We start from the raw sequence: 14,411 nt of genomic DNA, 5'->3' as shown, positions 1-14,411 counted from the left end.
TCTCCCTCTCTGTGTCAACTTTCTTAACTTGTTGATACATCAAAAATACCACAATGAACGCTCATTCGCCGATCGAAGCGGGTAGCGAGAGGGAGGGAGTGGATACCCAAACACTGGGCGTCATCTCCCCCGTTACAACTACAGTGCGCACCCCCTCTGTGTTGGCATTCCAGACGCCAGATCAGACCTTGAATGATCTCAGTTCAGAATACTTTATGGCAGAGGACGCACCGGGGGGTCTCCCCCGAACTCGGTAACACACTCGGAATACGCGCAACCTCCTTCAGAGCCGGAAGAAGACCAAGACCAAGATCATGAACATGAACATGAAGACCCTGAATTTACCATGACATCGACCCAACTAGATCTAGATGATCACAGCTTTATTCCTTCCTCCGTCGACCGCGACGAGAGCAGTCTATTCCATCCATCGAGCGAAAATGGCGACCACGAACGCGGCAATAACCAAACCTTAATCGAAGAGCACGAAATGCGCCGCAAACTGATGGACATTGAGTCGAGCTTTCTGCCGGAGCCCTCAACAATTGACGTGGCTGCGACCGGTCCTGCTGCTGGCGCGGATGATACCTACCTGGTTGGGGTTCCAAAGAATAATGTTGCAGACACAACACAGGACTCCTCACAGCTCTCATTCATACAACCAGCCGAGACAAACCCGATGGAAGACGAGGGACACAGCGAGGAGGAGCAGCCGAGTACGAATTTGGACTCGGCACCTGACCCTACAGAACAACATGCGGACAATTCCTTGCTTGGCTCCCTCTCCTCGTCACCTACGGCAGCTGCAGCGCTGCGCCGAAATCAATCTACATCGTCCGATAATGCGCGAGAAACCAGCCAGCTCTCCCAGGATGAGCGCCCCTTCAGATCCGAATTTTCTATGGCCGAGAATGAATCGCAACTCACTCCCTCGAAGCTTCGAAACACCTCCCGCAGCCTGTCGCCCGGTGCGTCGCACCAATTTAGTGACCAGAGTGGCAGTGCCCCTGGTAGTCGTAGAGCCAGCCGACCGAAGTACCTAACTAGTCGACAATCAGCCCATCGTCTCTCACATTCCTCGGTCGCAAGTAACAACACTGAAACAACCAACAGCGATGCCACGCTGGGCGCGGACTATGCTCTTCAAACTGGAGGCGCGACATCTGACAGCTATGGAAGCTTGCACCCTGGGAGGCGCGCGCAAATGGCCAGGACAACCAGTCTCGGCAGCATGGCATCTGGGATCTCCGGGTACAGCGAAGAAAATCCACTGGAGAAGAGAAATACGCCTGGTCCAACAGATGGCGGCCTACATACGCTGGAGGAGGAAGGCTCACCACCACATTCTCGTGCCGGTCCGGTTGAACACGAAGACATTTCAACACCAGTGACGCCAAAAGCGAAACCACAAGACAGCAATGTCCCTACCGATACCGCAATTGCTGAGCGACTTAAAGGCATTCAAATTCCCACCACGTTTGCACAACGGTTCCGGGAAGACTTCCAAGCGTCCCCGGAGAAGCGTTTAGGGGCCTCAACCCCTGCATTTGCGAAAAGTGGCCGGAACTTGACCCTCAAGGAACAGAGCAGCACCATTGATCGCCTGGCGAAGGAGAACTTTGACCTGAAAATGCGAATCCACTTTCTCAATGAGGCGTTGAACAAGCGATCCGAGGAAGGCATCAAGGAGATGATCTCGGAGAATGTTGAACTCAAATCAGACAAGGTCAAACTCTCAAAGGACAACCAAAGCCTAAGACGCAAGATTCGGGACTTGGAAAAGCAAGTGAAAGACCATCAATCGGACAAGGACTCTATGGTCAATCATGACCCCGAAGGATCAGAGGAAGGTGATCGCGACTCGCCCCAAGATGAAGAGATTGTCTTCCTACGGGAACGGGTTGAAACCTATGAACTCGAGATTGAGCGAATGAGGTCGGAAACAATTGCACGGGAAAGTGAGAAGCGACGGTTGGCCGAGATGGTCAAGTCGCTCAGCGACAATCGTGCGGGAGAGTCCGATGCAGGCGCGAGAGAAGAGCGAGTAAGTCAAAATCAGATGGGCACAAAGCAATCAGATCAAGCTAATTAGATATGCAGGAGATGTGGAAGGATATGCTCGACGCAGAAACCTCAGCGCGAGAGCAAGCCGAGGAAGAAAATCGAAGACTCCGGGATGAGTCGATTCGTTTGCGGAGTGAGATGTATTCCGTCACAAAGCCTGGCCAATACGACTCTCTTTCGTACACGTCTGATAGAGATGGCAACCGAGTTACCACCGCCCCCAACAGCACGCTTGTGGTAGAGTTAGGGCTCCTTAAACAGGAGAACGCAGAACTAAGAAAAGAAGTTAGTGCTCAGACTTCAATGCTCACATCTCGCAACCGAGAAAAGGAACGTCTTTATCAGGAGATCGAAGAATTAAAGCTCGGAGAGCGTCGTCATGTTGGCCGATCTATAGCTGGAGATAGTATCTTCGACCGTTCTGCCTCACGCAGTCATATCCGTCCATCGTCTCAGGCTAGCGACGGAACAGGTATGTCACGCAGCGACATGGACCGCGATGAACTCGAAGCCCGGAATGGACAACTCCGGGACCTAGTGTCCACCCTGAAGCTTGAGAATCAAGCCATCCGAGCCGAACTCGAGGACTATATTGGAGAACTAGAGGCTCTTGACAAAGCATACCAGGCTGATGTTGATCAAGCTGAGGAAGAGATGCAAAATCTACAGCAAGAACGAGATCAGGCCGTGCATATGGCGAACGAACGAGATGCCGCTTTCCAGGACCTGCGAGCCGAGGCGCAGGAAGAGCTGGATACACTTGGAGACGAACTCGATCAGAAGATTGTAGAGTGCCAACGCATGAACGAGGACCTAAGAAACCAGGATGAAAACCTCAGGGTTTTGCAAGCCGAGATGCGGTCTGCCAGCGAAGGCATCATCCGCCTTGAAGAAGACGCACAGAACAACCTGGCCGCATACAAATCTGTGCAACAAGAGCTTGAGGAGACCAATCGCGAGATGGAGTCTATGGAGAAGAGCCTATTTGAGGCCAACACTAAGGTGCAGCGACTGACGGTGCAGATTGAGTCAAGCCAGAATGAAATTGCTTTCCTTCGTGAAGAGCAAGACGGCGATAAGATCCGCATCGGAGACCTCGAATCGGATCTCAAGAACTACCACATGAGTTTGGTCAGTGAAAAAGAGAAGACTAGAGAACTCGAGCAGCGATTGGCAGATGAACGTCACCAGCGAGAGGTGGTTGGAAGCAAGGAGAAGCAAGATGTTCAGCGTATCATGAATGAATTGAACCGCGAAGCTTCAGCTTCCAAGGAGGAGGTCCGACGTCTGAAGAAGAGCCTTTCAGCCCAGGAGATTGAAACCTCCACCTGGCGAGAACGGTTGATGGACCTCGAAAACAATTTGAGAGAAACTCTAGGTGACCTCAGCGGCAGTCGGTCTAGCTTGATCACCAATATCATGAAGCTACAAAAGGAACTCGAGTCGACCGCCCTTGACTTGGAGAGCATCCGCTCGCAGCTAGACGAGAAAGAATCTCTGCTTCGAAACCGTGACGCTCTACTCGAGAGTCATGGACTTGAGTCACGCAAACTCTCGGAACTCTTGGATCGCGAACGGCATGCGCGCCGAGCTGACAAGCAGTCGTTCGAGTCGTCACTCAAATCTCATCAGCAGGCATCCCGGACCATTACACAAAGCAATTCCCGCATCACAGATCTAGAAAAAGCGCGGACCGAGGACCGCAAAAGATACGCATCGCTGGAACAGCAATTCAAGGACCAGCTTAGCGAGAGGAACGTCATGTTCCTTAACATTTGGAAGAGAATATCCGGGCTCTGCGGGCCGGACTGGGCGCACTCCAACAGTCTTATCAATGGCAATCTTCCGAGCCAGGAGGTCATTGGTAATATTTTGTTCTGGCCTGGCTTCAGCCGCAACCTTCTGCTTGCAATGAAGACTGTCGAGGCCGTGATGGCGAGTTTCAAGACTCGCATCAAGAGCATCGACCACGAGTTGACTAAGCGTTATCACACGCTTGAGCTGTCATATAACGGACGGATCAAGAAGCTCGAGCGCCTCGAGGAGGCTTTGAAAAATATGCGATCCGATCGCGGACAGTCGAGCTCCACCCCGGAGATGTCTAAATTGCGTGGCGAGAACCGTCTGCTGAAGGCTGAACTCAATCTACTTCAATCCAACTCGCGAGGACAGGGTCCTGCATCTGCGGCTGCGGCTGCAGTCATGGCATCGGGACCCCGATCCCCTTCTTTGACGTCAACCGCAGAGTCGGAACGATCCTTGGGACGTTCTAGCTCAACGGTTGGCACTGAAAGACCTCGCCCCGAGAAAGGCCTCGCTCGCAGTGTCACGGGACTCCCGCAGCCCTCTCACTCCTCTTCTAGCAGCACACTGACCAACAACAATGCTGGTACAATGATACCACGCACGCGTAGTTCGCACAGTGGCTGGGATGGTGGCGATGAGAAATGGATTCACAGGCTGCATGAGCTGGAGAAGCGACTCAAATCTGAACGTGAAGGTCGCCTCCTAGACCGCAGTGGTGCTCGCAAGCGACTCGAGGAGCGCGATGCCGAGAACCAGAAACTTCGAGATCAGCTCAGCCGGGAACGTACGCGGCGCGGACCTTCCGGGACCATTGCAGATGGCGGCAGTCGCAATCGCCCTTCTGTCTCAGATGAGGCTCCCAGCTCCAGTGAAGGGGAGGGCATCACGGTCGACATCGAAGTTTGATTTTGTTGTGGGTTTTTTTCCTGTACCATATATACCCCACCGTCTGTTTGTGTTTCGCTTCCACATTACACTTATCGCATATGCTTGTAATGATCATTTACGAGGGTCACGAGACGAAGAAAGGCGTTTTATTTCGTTTTATTTCGTTTTATTTCGTTTTATTCGTTACCAACATCTTATCTTGTTGATGGGATTGTCGGATTTTATTTTTGTGCATTTTATTTTTTGTTTCGTTGTACTTTATACACGTCCATATGCTCTACCAAGACGAATCCAACCTTTGTATGATACATTCCAATCTACCGCAACGATACCTTGAGCGAGAAATCCACGATCCCCGTACCCTGGTGGATTGAGCTGGTAGACAAGATATCGATATCGGCACAGACATATGCCGGCGCATTCTCTTCCGTCAACCCACCACTCACCTCGATCAAGAACGCCTTCTTCGAAGCCCATTCGCGCTTCAGCTGCGCCGCAGCCTCTCGCACACCCTCGGGGGTAAAGTTATCCAGCATGATAATATCAGCTCCAGCGCCAATCGCCGCATTCGCCTCCTCCACACTCCGACACTCAACCTCGACCTTGGTCGAGAACCCACCAGTAGCCTTGGCTGCCTGCACAGCGCGCGGGATCGCTGCCGCAATGGACTCAATCGACGACGGGTCCGCAATACCGCCGTCCGCTGCAGCCCGGTTGTTCGCGCATGCCCACACGTGGTTATCCTTCAGCATGGTCATGGAGCTCAGATCATGGCGGTGGGGATCGGCGCCGCCAGCAAGCATTCCGTATTTCTCTACCAGCCGGAACCCAGGCGTTGTCTTCCGTGTACCAGCCAGGGTACCTTCCCATCCTTGCGCACGCAGCGCAGCAAGCATGGAGGCGCTCTTGCTGGCGATGCCCGAGCAACGAGCGAGGATGTTTAGGGCTACGCGTTCGCCGAGGAGGATCTTGCGGATGGGGCCGCGGACGGTTGCGCAGTGCTGGATTGGGGTGATTGCTTCGCCTTCTTTGATGTGCCATTCGATTCTAGATGGGTTAGAGAGGCTGGGGTTTGAATGGAGGAGTGGAGGACTGGGACACTTACGTGCAGCCTAGTTGGGAGAAGACCTCATCGAAGAATGGTACGCCTGCGACGATGCCCTGGGGGTTGATCAGTTAATGTTCTTCTCGTGGAATAGGTCGGAATGCCGTGTTCTAGACGTCTGCTGCTTTACCTTGCTCTTTCCTAGTAGTCGGGCCTCACCCTCTGACTCGCCGACGACAAAGCCGCCATAGTCCAGACTAGGGCAGTCCTCTTCCAGCCAGGATGTTATGAAGTGCTTGTAGTTGCCAGGCAGTAGATGACGCAGATCTCCGTGAGCCGAGGCCATTGTAAGTATATTTGGAACACCGGAATTAGATCAAGTATAGAAGTTCAGTGTATAGTATGTTGATCTGCGAGTTCGCACGCAGTTCCCCCGCGCGGGGGTGAAGAGGCTCGGGTTGGCCCGGTTTCCGATTGTGGCCGAGGTCACGTGGGGATATACTATAGACACAACACATAGTATAACTATATAACTTGAGTATACCATTATACAATTCCAGGTACGCATTAGGCTAGTATACACAAAAGAGTGAGCCCATAATAACCATACAATTACAGTTGTGCCGTCTTGAAATGGCTTAGATTATTGCAATATAGTTTAACTACATATGTAACTACAGAGCATAAATCATATATATCCGTAACTCCAGTAAAGATAAAATAGTAAATACTACAGTAGTACATATCTTATAGCGCCACATTTCCGGGAATACGGCACACTAAAAAAAAGAAAGAAAAAAAAAAAAAAATAGATCGTCACGGACTTGACATTCCCAGTGGAGATTCTTCTGGAAGGGAGCGGGTCAGTATGAATTGGGAAACTTGAATTGGGTATTGTTGTACTTCTATAAATATTACTATCATACTTAAAAGGTATGTAGTTACTTAGTTAGGTAAGTAACGGGATATCTACCTAGATACATATGTAGATAGATATATTCACATGTCATATCATAACGTCTTACACATCTTAAACATCTGAGTAGGAATTCAAATCCCGGCCCAGAAACGGGCTGCCGAGGACCCGGGACGGAGATAACTTGGTCGGCTTCGGCACTTTTTATTACTTTTTTATTATTTTCTTTTATCTAATACCGAGGTTGTACGGAGTATAATAATCAAATATTGCCTAGGGCCAAGTCTCCACTTATCTGGAATGTAAAAAGGAAATACACTTTATGTACTGCTATACCCATTGGGATCAAGCCTTCCATGCCTTGTAAACAGTCTTGCAGCCAAACAACTGACCCTTCTTCAGCAGAACCATAGACCGCCACTCAGGCTCGTTGATCGCATTCACGAACCGGCTAGGTTCCACACAGAATCCAGCTCCCTCATGGTGTGCCGGTGCACCATTGATCGACGGCACATCGACGTACTTGCCAGTGTAGAACTGGAATGCAGGCTCCGTGCTGTGCACCTCGAGATGCAGGCCCGTGCTTGCGTTGCTGAACTGTGCCAGGCGGCGTAGCGGTAAGCCACGAGTGTCGATCGGGATCTTGCTGGGATCGGACTCCAGCACAAAGACGTCGTCGATGTGTGCGCCCGTTGCGGCGAGCGTGAATGGGGTTGTCACATCGCGGGGGAATTTGGCGATCCCACCTGAGGGGATCCCCGTGCTATCGAGGGGCAGATAGTCGGCTGTAGCGAGTTGAGCGGTGGTGCCCGAGATATCGGGTCCATCGCCGATGTTGAAGTAACTGTAAGAGGTGGAAGGGACGCTTGATCAGCGGGGGATGGCCTCTCCAATTTTGAAGGGGGGGTCAAAGGGTCTGGATCTTTACCTGTGGTTGGTGAGGTTGACTACAGTCTCCTCGCACTCATTCCCAACGAATTCCACCTCGTACTCGGCCGTCAGGACGGACTTGGCGTCACCCTCCTTGCTGGCGGTGTACCACACGCGCACCTCGACAGTCCCGGGGTACCCCTCCTCCCCATCTTTGCAGAGGTACTTGAACAGCAAGGCGTTGTGGCCATTGCGCTGAACGGTGTGGGGACCGTCAAAGACGCGCTTACCCCAACCCTTCTCACCACCATGCAGGGAATTGGGGCCGTTGTTCTTCGTCAGTTGGATCTTCTGGCCATTCAAATCCTGAATCAGGCCATCCTTGATGCGGTTTGCAACGCGGCCGATGGTGGCACCATAGTGCGGGGAGTTGTGCTTGACATAATCCTCTTGCGTGGGGAAACCCAGAACGATGTTCTTGCCACCGACACGGAACTCTTGGATGATGGCGCCCAAAGGCAAAAAGGTGAATGCAGCTTGTTCGGTGGACATGATGGTTTTATTTTATTTTTATTTTTATTTTTTCCCGAGAGAATGGATGGAAAAACCCTTGGGAAGAGTCGAGAGGATGTACATTTTCATTTTAAAGGACATGACGTTACAACCCCGCAATCTGCGGGATCAATCACCGACAATGACACCTTGCAATAACTTTTTTTTTTGGTTTTGTTTAGCATAAATGTTGATATTCAAGGCGTCGAGAAGGATGTTGCCCTGAGAGGGGGCCTGATTTTAAGGTGATTAGGCTAAAAGAGAGAGAGGGAGAAAAAGAGGGAGCTTTGAATTAGCCGGGTTAGGGTTCAAGCTCAACCCGTGACCCGTTGATTCATATAAAAAGCCTCCCGGGTCACCTGGGCCACCTGGGCCCGTCCAAAAGCTATACTTTGTCTACTCCGTATACTTTGGATAACAACCATCCAAAAGGTAAAATGGTAAGACTGTATTGAACTGGTATCCTCCAATCAGAACTTTACACGGAAACTACAATATAATCACGCATAAAGCGGACATAACACTTCGGTGTTAGGGTAAGCCTGCATCCGGTCGGAGGAAACGGGCCCCGGCGTCCGAAGGGATCTATACCCCGGACTCGTGTCGGCCCACTTGAAAGAAACGAAAAGGAAAAAGAATAGAAAAAATAGGAGATATGCCAAGGTTTTTTTTTTTTTATAATTGGCAGGTACCTAAATATTGGAGGGTTGGCATTGGATTGGCATTGGATTGGCATTTGTATTGGATTAACAATGTATTAGGCAGGCATTTTCTTGTTCAACTCAGTTGACAGCAGGTTTGATAACTGGGGCTGTGTCAGGGGTTTGGCAAGACCGAATACGATATACGAATACTTATACGATTTCTATGTGATTATCGGATATGTAGTTCTATAGTTCTATATTCTAATATTTTAGAATTCTAGTATTCTAGTATTCTAGTATTCTAGTATTCTCGTCAATAATAATACGAACATGCATCAGAATCGGAGCAATTGCCCCATAACGGCATATCGGGATTTCGGCGACTTAATGGTTTTGTACGCCCGACGGGTTATAAAGCAAAAAAAGGGTCTCACGTAAGCAGCAAAAATCGCTCAAAAGGTGGGGATTTCGGAGAGAAGAGCAAAGAAAAGATATATCCGCTGAGTCAGAAGATCAATAATCAACTCAATAATCAGCTTGGAAATTAAATATAAAAAATATAAAAAAATCAAACTCCGAATTATTCCCGTTTCATCGATATTAGTCATATTCAAGAACCCTGGAGCCCTAGAGCTAGGGCCCCAGGGAACAAATCGGCATTTTCCTCCGCAAAGAGCTGCTCGATCTGAAACGGGTACCTGGGCCAGATAGAGATAGAGAATGAGATCATTTCCCGTTTCGGATGCTGTAACGGTGACCTCAAAAACTTCAAGTGAAATTGGATTTGGAATTAGAAAGATAAAAAATAAATAATCCAACAAAAACCAGAATAGACGCCGCCTGGAAACCCCGTTTTAAAACTCCAGAGAAAATAACCAAAAGACAAAGAATGACCGAAACTCCAAATCCCCAAAAAAAGTCGGTGCACTGTACAGAGGTGATTAGGATCCCGATTGCGCCTGAATCCAGTCAAAGAGACCTTGGGGGAAAATAGCCCCAGAAGAGAAGAGAGAGAAATCAGAACATGTATAGTATACATGCATCACGTCATACGGCGTTAAAAAAAAAGAGTCCAAAAGAAAGTAACCTTTCAAAGAAAAGAAAGAAAGTGAAAGGCTTGAGACAAGGCTCAGATCGAGGTAATCTCCGTGGGATTTGGATTGAGGAACTGGTTGAAATCCTCATAGTCATTCTTGGAATCCAGATATGACCCTTGAGATAAGCAGTTCATAGGTACTTGGCGATTGAACATAGGTGATGATAACTGCTGGTCGTCAAAGGGCAGATTAGAGTAATCGGCTGTGGACATCAAATCCATCTCGTCGAAAGGATTGAATCCGTTACTAGGCCATTGTTGCGGACCCTGCAAAGCCAATGGGTTGACCACCCCTTGCATGGACATGGGTTGGGCAAATTGCGGGGTGCTGGGCATCTGTGGTTGATGAGGCTGCTCGGTCTTGATCGGCGCATGTGTCGAGGGACTATAGGTGGGTGGCGTGGGTGGCATGTGTTGCTGGGAGAAAGCGTCGGAGGAGAAGCGCGAGCGAGGCACGGGTGACTGAGGGCTATCGGAGCCACCGTCGGAAGATTCCTGGCGTTGCATGCCGGCATTGGTGTGCCATAGATCCTGTTGTAGGGCTTCGGGGTTTTCTTCAAAGCGCTCGCCCTTGGAGCCGTCGAGGGCGCCGAGGCGCATAAGCAGGTCGTGAGTAAGTGGGTGACCGTTGGGTTCAAGTTTCAGGTGCTCGCCGGGCCACCCTTCGCCTTCGATGTTGCGTCGATAGAGTTCCTGGAGGCCATTGACGAGCCAGGATTGTTGCTGTTCGAGCATCTCAACGTATCTATGGGGGGAGATAATGGTCAGTGGGGGATTCTTTAGGGTTGTGAATATAGCTCTGTAGCTTACCCCTTCGGGTACACTTTGTCATGTGCCTTCTTGCGCTCTCCAAAGACACAGATGGCATTATCTGCTCGACACCGGGAACAAGGGCTGGATCCGTCACACTGTCCGGGTCAGTGTATGCTGGGACGATTGCTCGTCTTTTTATGTTTTACATACCTTGGATTTCTTCAAACGACACCGATCGCATGCTTTGCATACTCTTTTACGGACATTGCTGTCAGAATGCGAGTGCTCCGAGGTTGGTGTTGATTGGCGAGCTGCCATGATTTATGAAGTCGAAAGTGTTGATATATAGAGAGAGAGAGAGAGAGAGAGAGAGAGAGAGAGAGAGAGAGAGGTAGAGAGAGGTATAGTAGGGGAATTTGACCCTTAGCTATACTATCAAGCTCCGAGTAGGATCGACGTCAAACTGGGGTCAATGATATAATGATGTTCACAGATCATTAAACGAAATTGAGTTCAGTTCAAGTAGACGGATGCAGGTAGGTAATCCTTGGGACCAAGAATCAGAAAATAATCAAGAGAATGTACCTAGTGTATAGATAACAGGATGGAAGTAGTATGAAGTAATCGAGTAAAAAAGTAACACTTCCAGGTCACCATGGGAGTAGATGTGCATATATAGGAATCATAAAAAAAAGAGGGGGGGGGGCTTTTCTAGTTTCGGATTTATTTTTTTATTAGGATTTATTATTTTCTTGTTTTAGTATTTTATTATAATTTTATCATTTTTTTATTAGAGTCATGGATTGGTCTCCATACGGAGAGTACTTTAGTCTACTCCGTCGAGGCATAAAGGGATCGGATCGAAGATCATAAAATACCATACAAATCAATACAGAGAAAAATTACAAGGATGACTCGGCATTTGCTGACGGAACTCGGAGACTTGGAACTGACGTATATCCGAGTGGACTACATTTCCAGCCACACAGGTGATTGATGCTTATTAAATATAGGATATAGCCTGGAGCCCTGGAGGATATACGAACTATTTTATTATTATTATTATTATAGAATCTAGAATCTAGATTGTACGGAGTAGAATATAACGGTTCATCAAAATATAAAAAACAAAAATTCATAAAACATGAATTCATATTCTTGGCAGCATAACCCTATGTACAGGTATAAAAAATAAAAAAATAAAAAATCGGCAAGCCCATGCCGAATTGCATGTTGCACCCGAGACTCTCTTCATTATATTATGTATTATGTATTCCGCGGCATCTGGTCTCTACAAGGTATCTTCTCTTAACGTGTTAGATAGTTTACAATATACCACCTGAACGGGGATTACAATTAAATAAATAATACGGTTTCAAATGATTCATCACCCTCAACCTTCAGGGCAGGTATTACCAATTGCCAGGGAAAAAAAAAAAGTCCATGACGTGACCATTTGGGGCCTAATAAGGAACTATGTCCCTTTTGAGGATATACTACATCGTGACTGTATTATCAAAGGGCTAGACCGAATTTTTTTTCTTCTAGAAGATATCTGTTTCTCAATGTTTCCTATATTTCCCTATATTTTCCTAATTCCCCCTACCCCCCCAATTTCTCTCGGCTGATATTCCGTGCAGTTCAAAAGCTTAGCTGAATACTTACTACATTTGGAAATATGTGACGACCAGGGCTAAATCCAATCAGATCCAATCAGATCCTATCAAATCCTATCTGATCCCGTCAAATTCAACGCAACTCAAATTCAATTCTCTCAACCCGCGGGAACTCTATCGAGCATCATCTCTCGTATTTGGCGGAGACACATTCCGAGTCCATTCACCATAATCACTCCATTCACCCTATTCACCCCGAAGGTGGGCTTGGGTTGCTCCATGTTTCTCTACATGTTCCCAAGTCAACTCCACACAGATATTGCCCAAAAATATATATGACAGGGTATAGTATAATCTACATCTTTTTTTTATATACAGCCTCATTATCCATCAACAAGAGCAGTGAAAGCACCAGAGCTGACAGACACAGCAACCCCGATAGCACTTTTCACGGGATACCTTCTGTTTTTCGATTCTCTGGATTTCACTTGGTTCCTGACTCTGTTTCCCGTTTGGTTCCGTTGTCTTCCGGTGTTTGATAAACTCCCATGCCCGACTTCGACGAGATCGGGTCTCGCCTGCAATTGCGTCTTCGGTGGTTGTGGGTAGGGAATTGTGCGAGGGCTCGGCGCACTGAGGAAGCGCACCGTGTTGGCCATGAAGTCGGCGGGCTTCGACAACGCGACGGACTAAATCTATCCAGTCATTAGCTCTACTCTCTCCCCCCTCTCTTCCTTGCGGACATGTCATACGGGCAAAGGTCTCCTCAATGTTGACCGTCTCGCGAGCGCTGGTCTCCATAAACCCGCAGCCGTGCTTGCGTGCATACTCGAGTCCATCGCGGGATGTCACCACACGATTATCCTTGAGATCGCATTTGTTGCCCGCGACGATTTTCACTGGCGGTGGCAGGCCAACCTGGCCGACATCCCTTCCACCGGATTTCTTTCCCAACTCCTGGCGCAGTCGCTCGTTGTCCTCGACACGTTGCTCCGCCTCCATATTGATCATGTCCATGAAATGATCCAGCGTTTCAAGACTCGAGGGGTTGGTGATATCGTAGACCAGGAGGAAGGCGTCTGAATTCAATGTCGTGGCGGACCATAGCCCACGGTACTCCTCCTGGCCTGCGGTATCGGTGATGGAAAGGACGTAGGGGCGGCCATCGACGTTGCGGGTGACAGAATAGGAATCCTCTGGGCCCGATTAGAATGGGAATGGCATCGATCGGATGGGCGTAATACCGATAGTTGGATCATATCTAGAAATGAGATATTAGCGCTAGATTTTTAAGATCAATTCGGGGGAGAAGTTCTCACTCGTGAACCCATTGACTACGGACCAGCCGCATGGTGATGGAGGATTTGCCTACATCCCGATCTGATCAGATCTCGATCGCGCGAAACCCGGAAACGTGGCACCGAATCACGGAGTCAGGATATTCCCAGGAGACAAAAGAAACAACATACCACATCCACCATCTCCGCAGATGGTGATTGAGATCTTGTCCATGGCCAATGGACATTGGAGAGAGAGAGAGAAGAGGGGGAAATGGGGAATTGGCCCGGAAAGTATGTTGACAGGGGTTATTAATTATAATAAGGGGGGGGTACTATTTAAGTATAGCTTACTATGTATAGTCATTAGTTTGATATCTCTATCTCTATCTCTCCATCTTCAAGTACCTCATAACGCCATTATTGAATACTCTCTCTATAATTGTCATTGTGATATATCTCATGGGATTTTCTTTTTGGCCTGGCATGAACACGGCAATACTAGAACACTGGACACAATTTCTATAATTGATAATATATATATATATATAGAATAGAATAGAATAAAGAGAAAGAGAAAGAGAAAGAATAATATACATCTTTATATACAAATATAAAAATGTATAGAATAAAAAGATAGACACGAGGCGTATAAGAGATCTATTGGCGAGTGCTTCCCCACATACATTTGTACTTTGGAGACATCAACTCTCTGTCTATCTCTCTCTCTCTCTCCCTCCCCATCTCCCTCTCCCTCTCCCTCTCTCTCTCTCTCTCTCTTCTTTCTTCTACAATTACCCAACACATTCACTTCTTATAAACATCCACACAAATCGGATATTTCAACGCGAACTTCAACTTCTGCCCAGGTTGTCATCCCGCGG

The 14,411-nt window shown here is 48.4% G+C and overlaps 5 protein-coding genes across 5 annotated transcripts; 1 reads left to right on the top strand and 4 right to left on the bottom strand.

Moving 5' to 3' along the window:
* Nucleotides 1-53: 53 nt before the first annotated feature.
* Nucleotides 54-4,776, top strand: N7455_008518 (putative anucleate primary sterigmata (ApsB); the record flags this gene model as incomplete). Its single annotated transcript, XM_065605891.1, has 3 exons — nucleotides 54-237; nucleotides 288-2,044; nucleotides 2,101-4,776. The coding sequence occupies 3 exons, from the start codon at nucleotides 54-56 to the stop codon at nucleotides 4,774-4,776; spliced, it is 4,617 nt and encodes a 1,538-aa protein (XP_065460840.1).
* A 299-nt stretch (nucleotides 4,777-5,075) lies between these two features.
* Nucleotides 5,076-6,149, bottom strand: N7455_008517 (nicotinate-nucleotide diphosphorylase (carboxylating); the record flags this gene model as incomplete). Its single annotated transcript, XM_040960484.2, has 3 exons — nucleotides 5,076-5,805; nucleotides 5,864-5,919; nucleotides 5,994-6,149. The coding sequence occupies 3 exons, from the start codon at nucleotides 6,147-6,149 to the stop codon at nucleotides 5,076-5,078; spliced, it is 942 nt and encodes a 313-aa protein (XP_040809072.2).
* Nucleotides 6,150-7,064: 915 nt separating this feature from the next.
* N7455_008516 (aldose epimerase family protein) lies at nucleotides 7,065-8,141 on the bottom strand (the record flags this gene model as incomplete). The annotated part of the gene is made up of 2 exons (XM_040960455.2): nucleotides 7,065-7,563; nucleotides 7,648-8,141. 2 exons carry the CDS (start codon nucleotides 8,139-8,141, stop codon nucleotides 7,065-7,067), a joined length of 993 nt encoding a protein of 330 aa, XP_040809084.2.
* Nucleotides 8,142-9,897: 1,756 nt separating this feature from the next.
* Nucleotides 9,898-10,990, bottom strand: N7455_008515 (Zn(II)2Cys6 transcription factor domain-containing protein). Its single transcript, XM_040960462.2, has 3 exons — nucleotides 10,845-10,990; nucleotides 10,692-10,789; nucleotides 9,898-10,626 (listed from the first exon to the last, which is right to left on the bottom strand). Exons 1-3 carry the CDS (start codon nucleotides 10,950-10,952, stop codon nucleotides 9,915-9,917), a joined length of 918 nt encoding a protein of 305 aa, XP_040809128.1. The 5' UTR covers nucleotides 10,953-10,990; the 3' UTR covers nucleotides 9,898-9,914.
* Nucleotides 10,991-12,622: 1,632 nt separating this feature from the next.
* Nucleotides 12,623-13,836, bottom strand: N7455_008514 (putative RAS small monomeric GTPase). The gene is made up of 4 exons (XM_040960454.2): nucleotides 13,570-13,836; nucleotides 13,495-13,511; nucleotides 13,003-13,446; nucleotides 12,623-12,945 (listed from the first exon to the last, which is right to left on the bottom strand). Exons 1-4 carry the CDS (start codon nucleotides 13,599-13,601, stop codon nucleotides 12,641-12,643), a joined length of 798 nt encoding a protein of 265 aa, XP_040809127.2. The 5' UTR covers nucleotides 13,602-13,836; the 3' UTR covers nucleotides 12,623-12,640.
* Between the last annotated feature and the right edge of the window lie 575 nt (nucleotides 13,837-14,411).

The sequence above is a fragment of the Penicillium solitum genome (assembly GCF_028829755.1).
Source record: "Penicillium solitum strain IBT 25940 chromosome Unknown utg000005l_segment0_segment0, whole genome shotgun sequence".
Taxonomy (NCBI): Eukaryota; Fungi; Ascomycota; class Eurotiomycetes; order Eurotiales; family Aspergillaceae; genus Penicillium; species Penicillium solitum.
This window is presented reverse-complemented; position numbering and strand designations above follow the sequence as displayed.

Excerpts from the sequence above, each read along its gene's own strand:
- N7455_008515 (XM_040960462.2), bottom strand. The coding sequence starts at position 10,952 with ATGGCAGCTCGCCAATCAACACCAACCTCGGAGCACTCGCATTCTGAC. Across the intron at positions 10,790-10,844 it reads GTCGTTTGAAGAAATCCAAG|TGTGACGGATCCAGCCCTTG; the intron begins GTATGTAAAACA and ends TGACCCGGACAG. Across the intron at positions 10,627-10,691 it reads GACAAAGTGTACCCGAAGGG|ATACGTTGAGATGCTCGAAC; the intron begins GTAAGCTACAGA and ends CTCCCCCCATAG.
- N7455_008514 (XM_040960454.2), bottom strand. The coding sequence starts at position 13,601 with ATGCGGCTGGTCCGTAGTCAATGGGTTCACGA. Across the intron at positions 12,946-13,002 it reads CATTGAGGAGACCTTTGCCC|ATTTAGTCCGTCGCGTTGTC; the intron begins GTATGACATGTC and ends ATGACTGGATAG.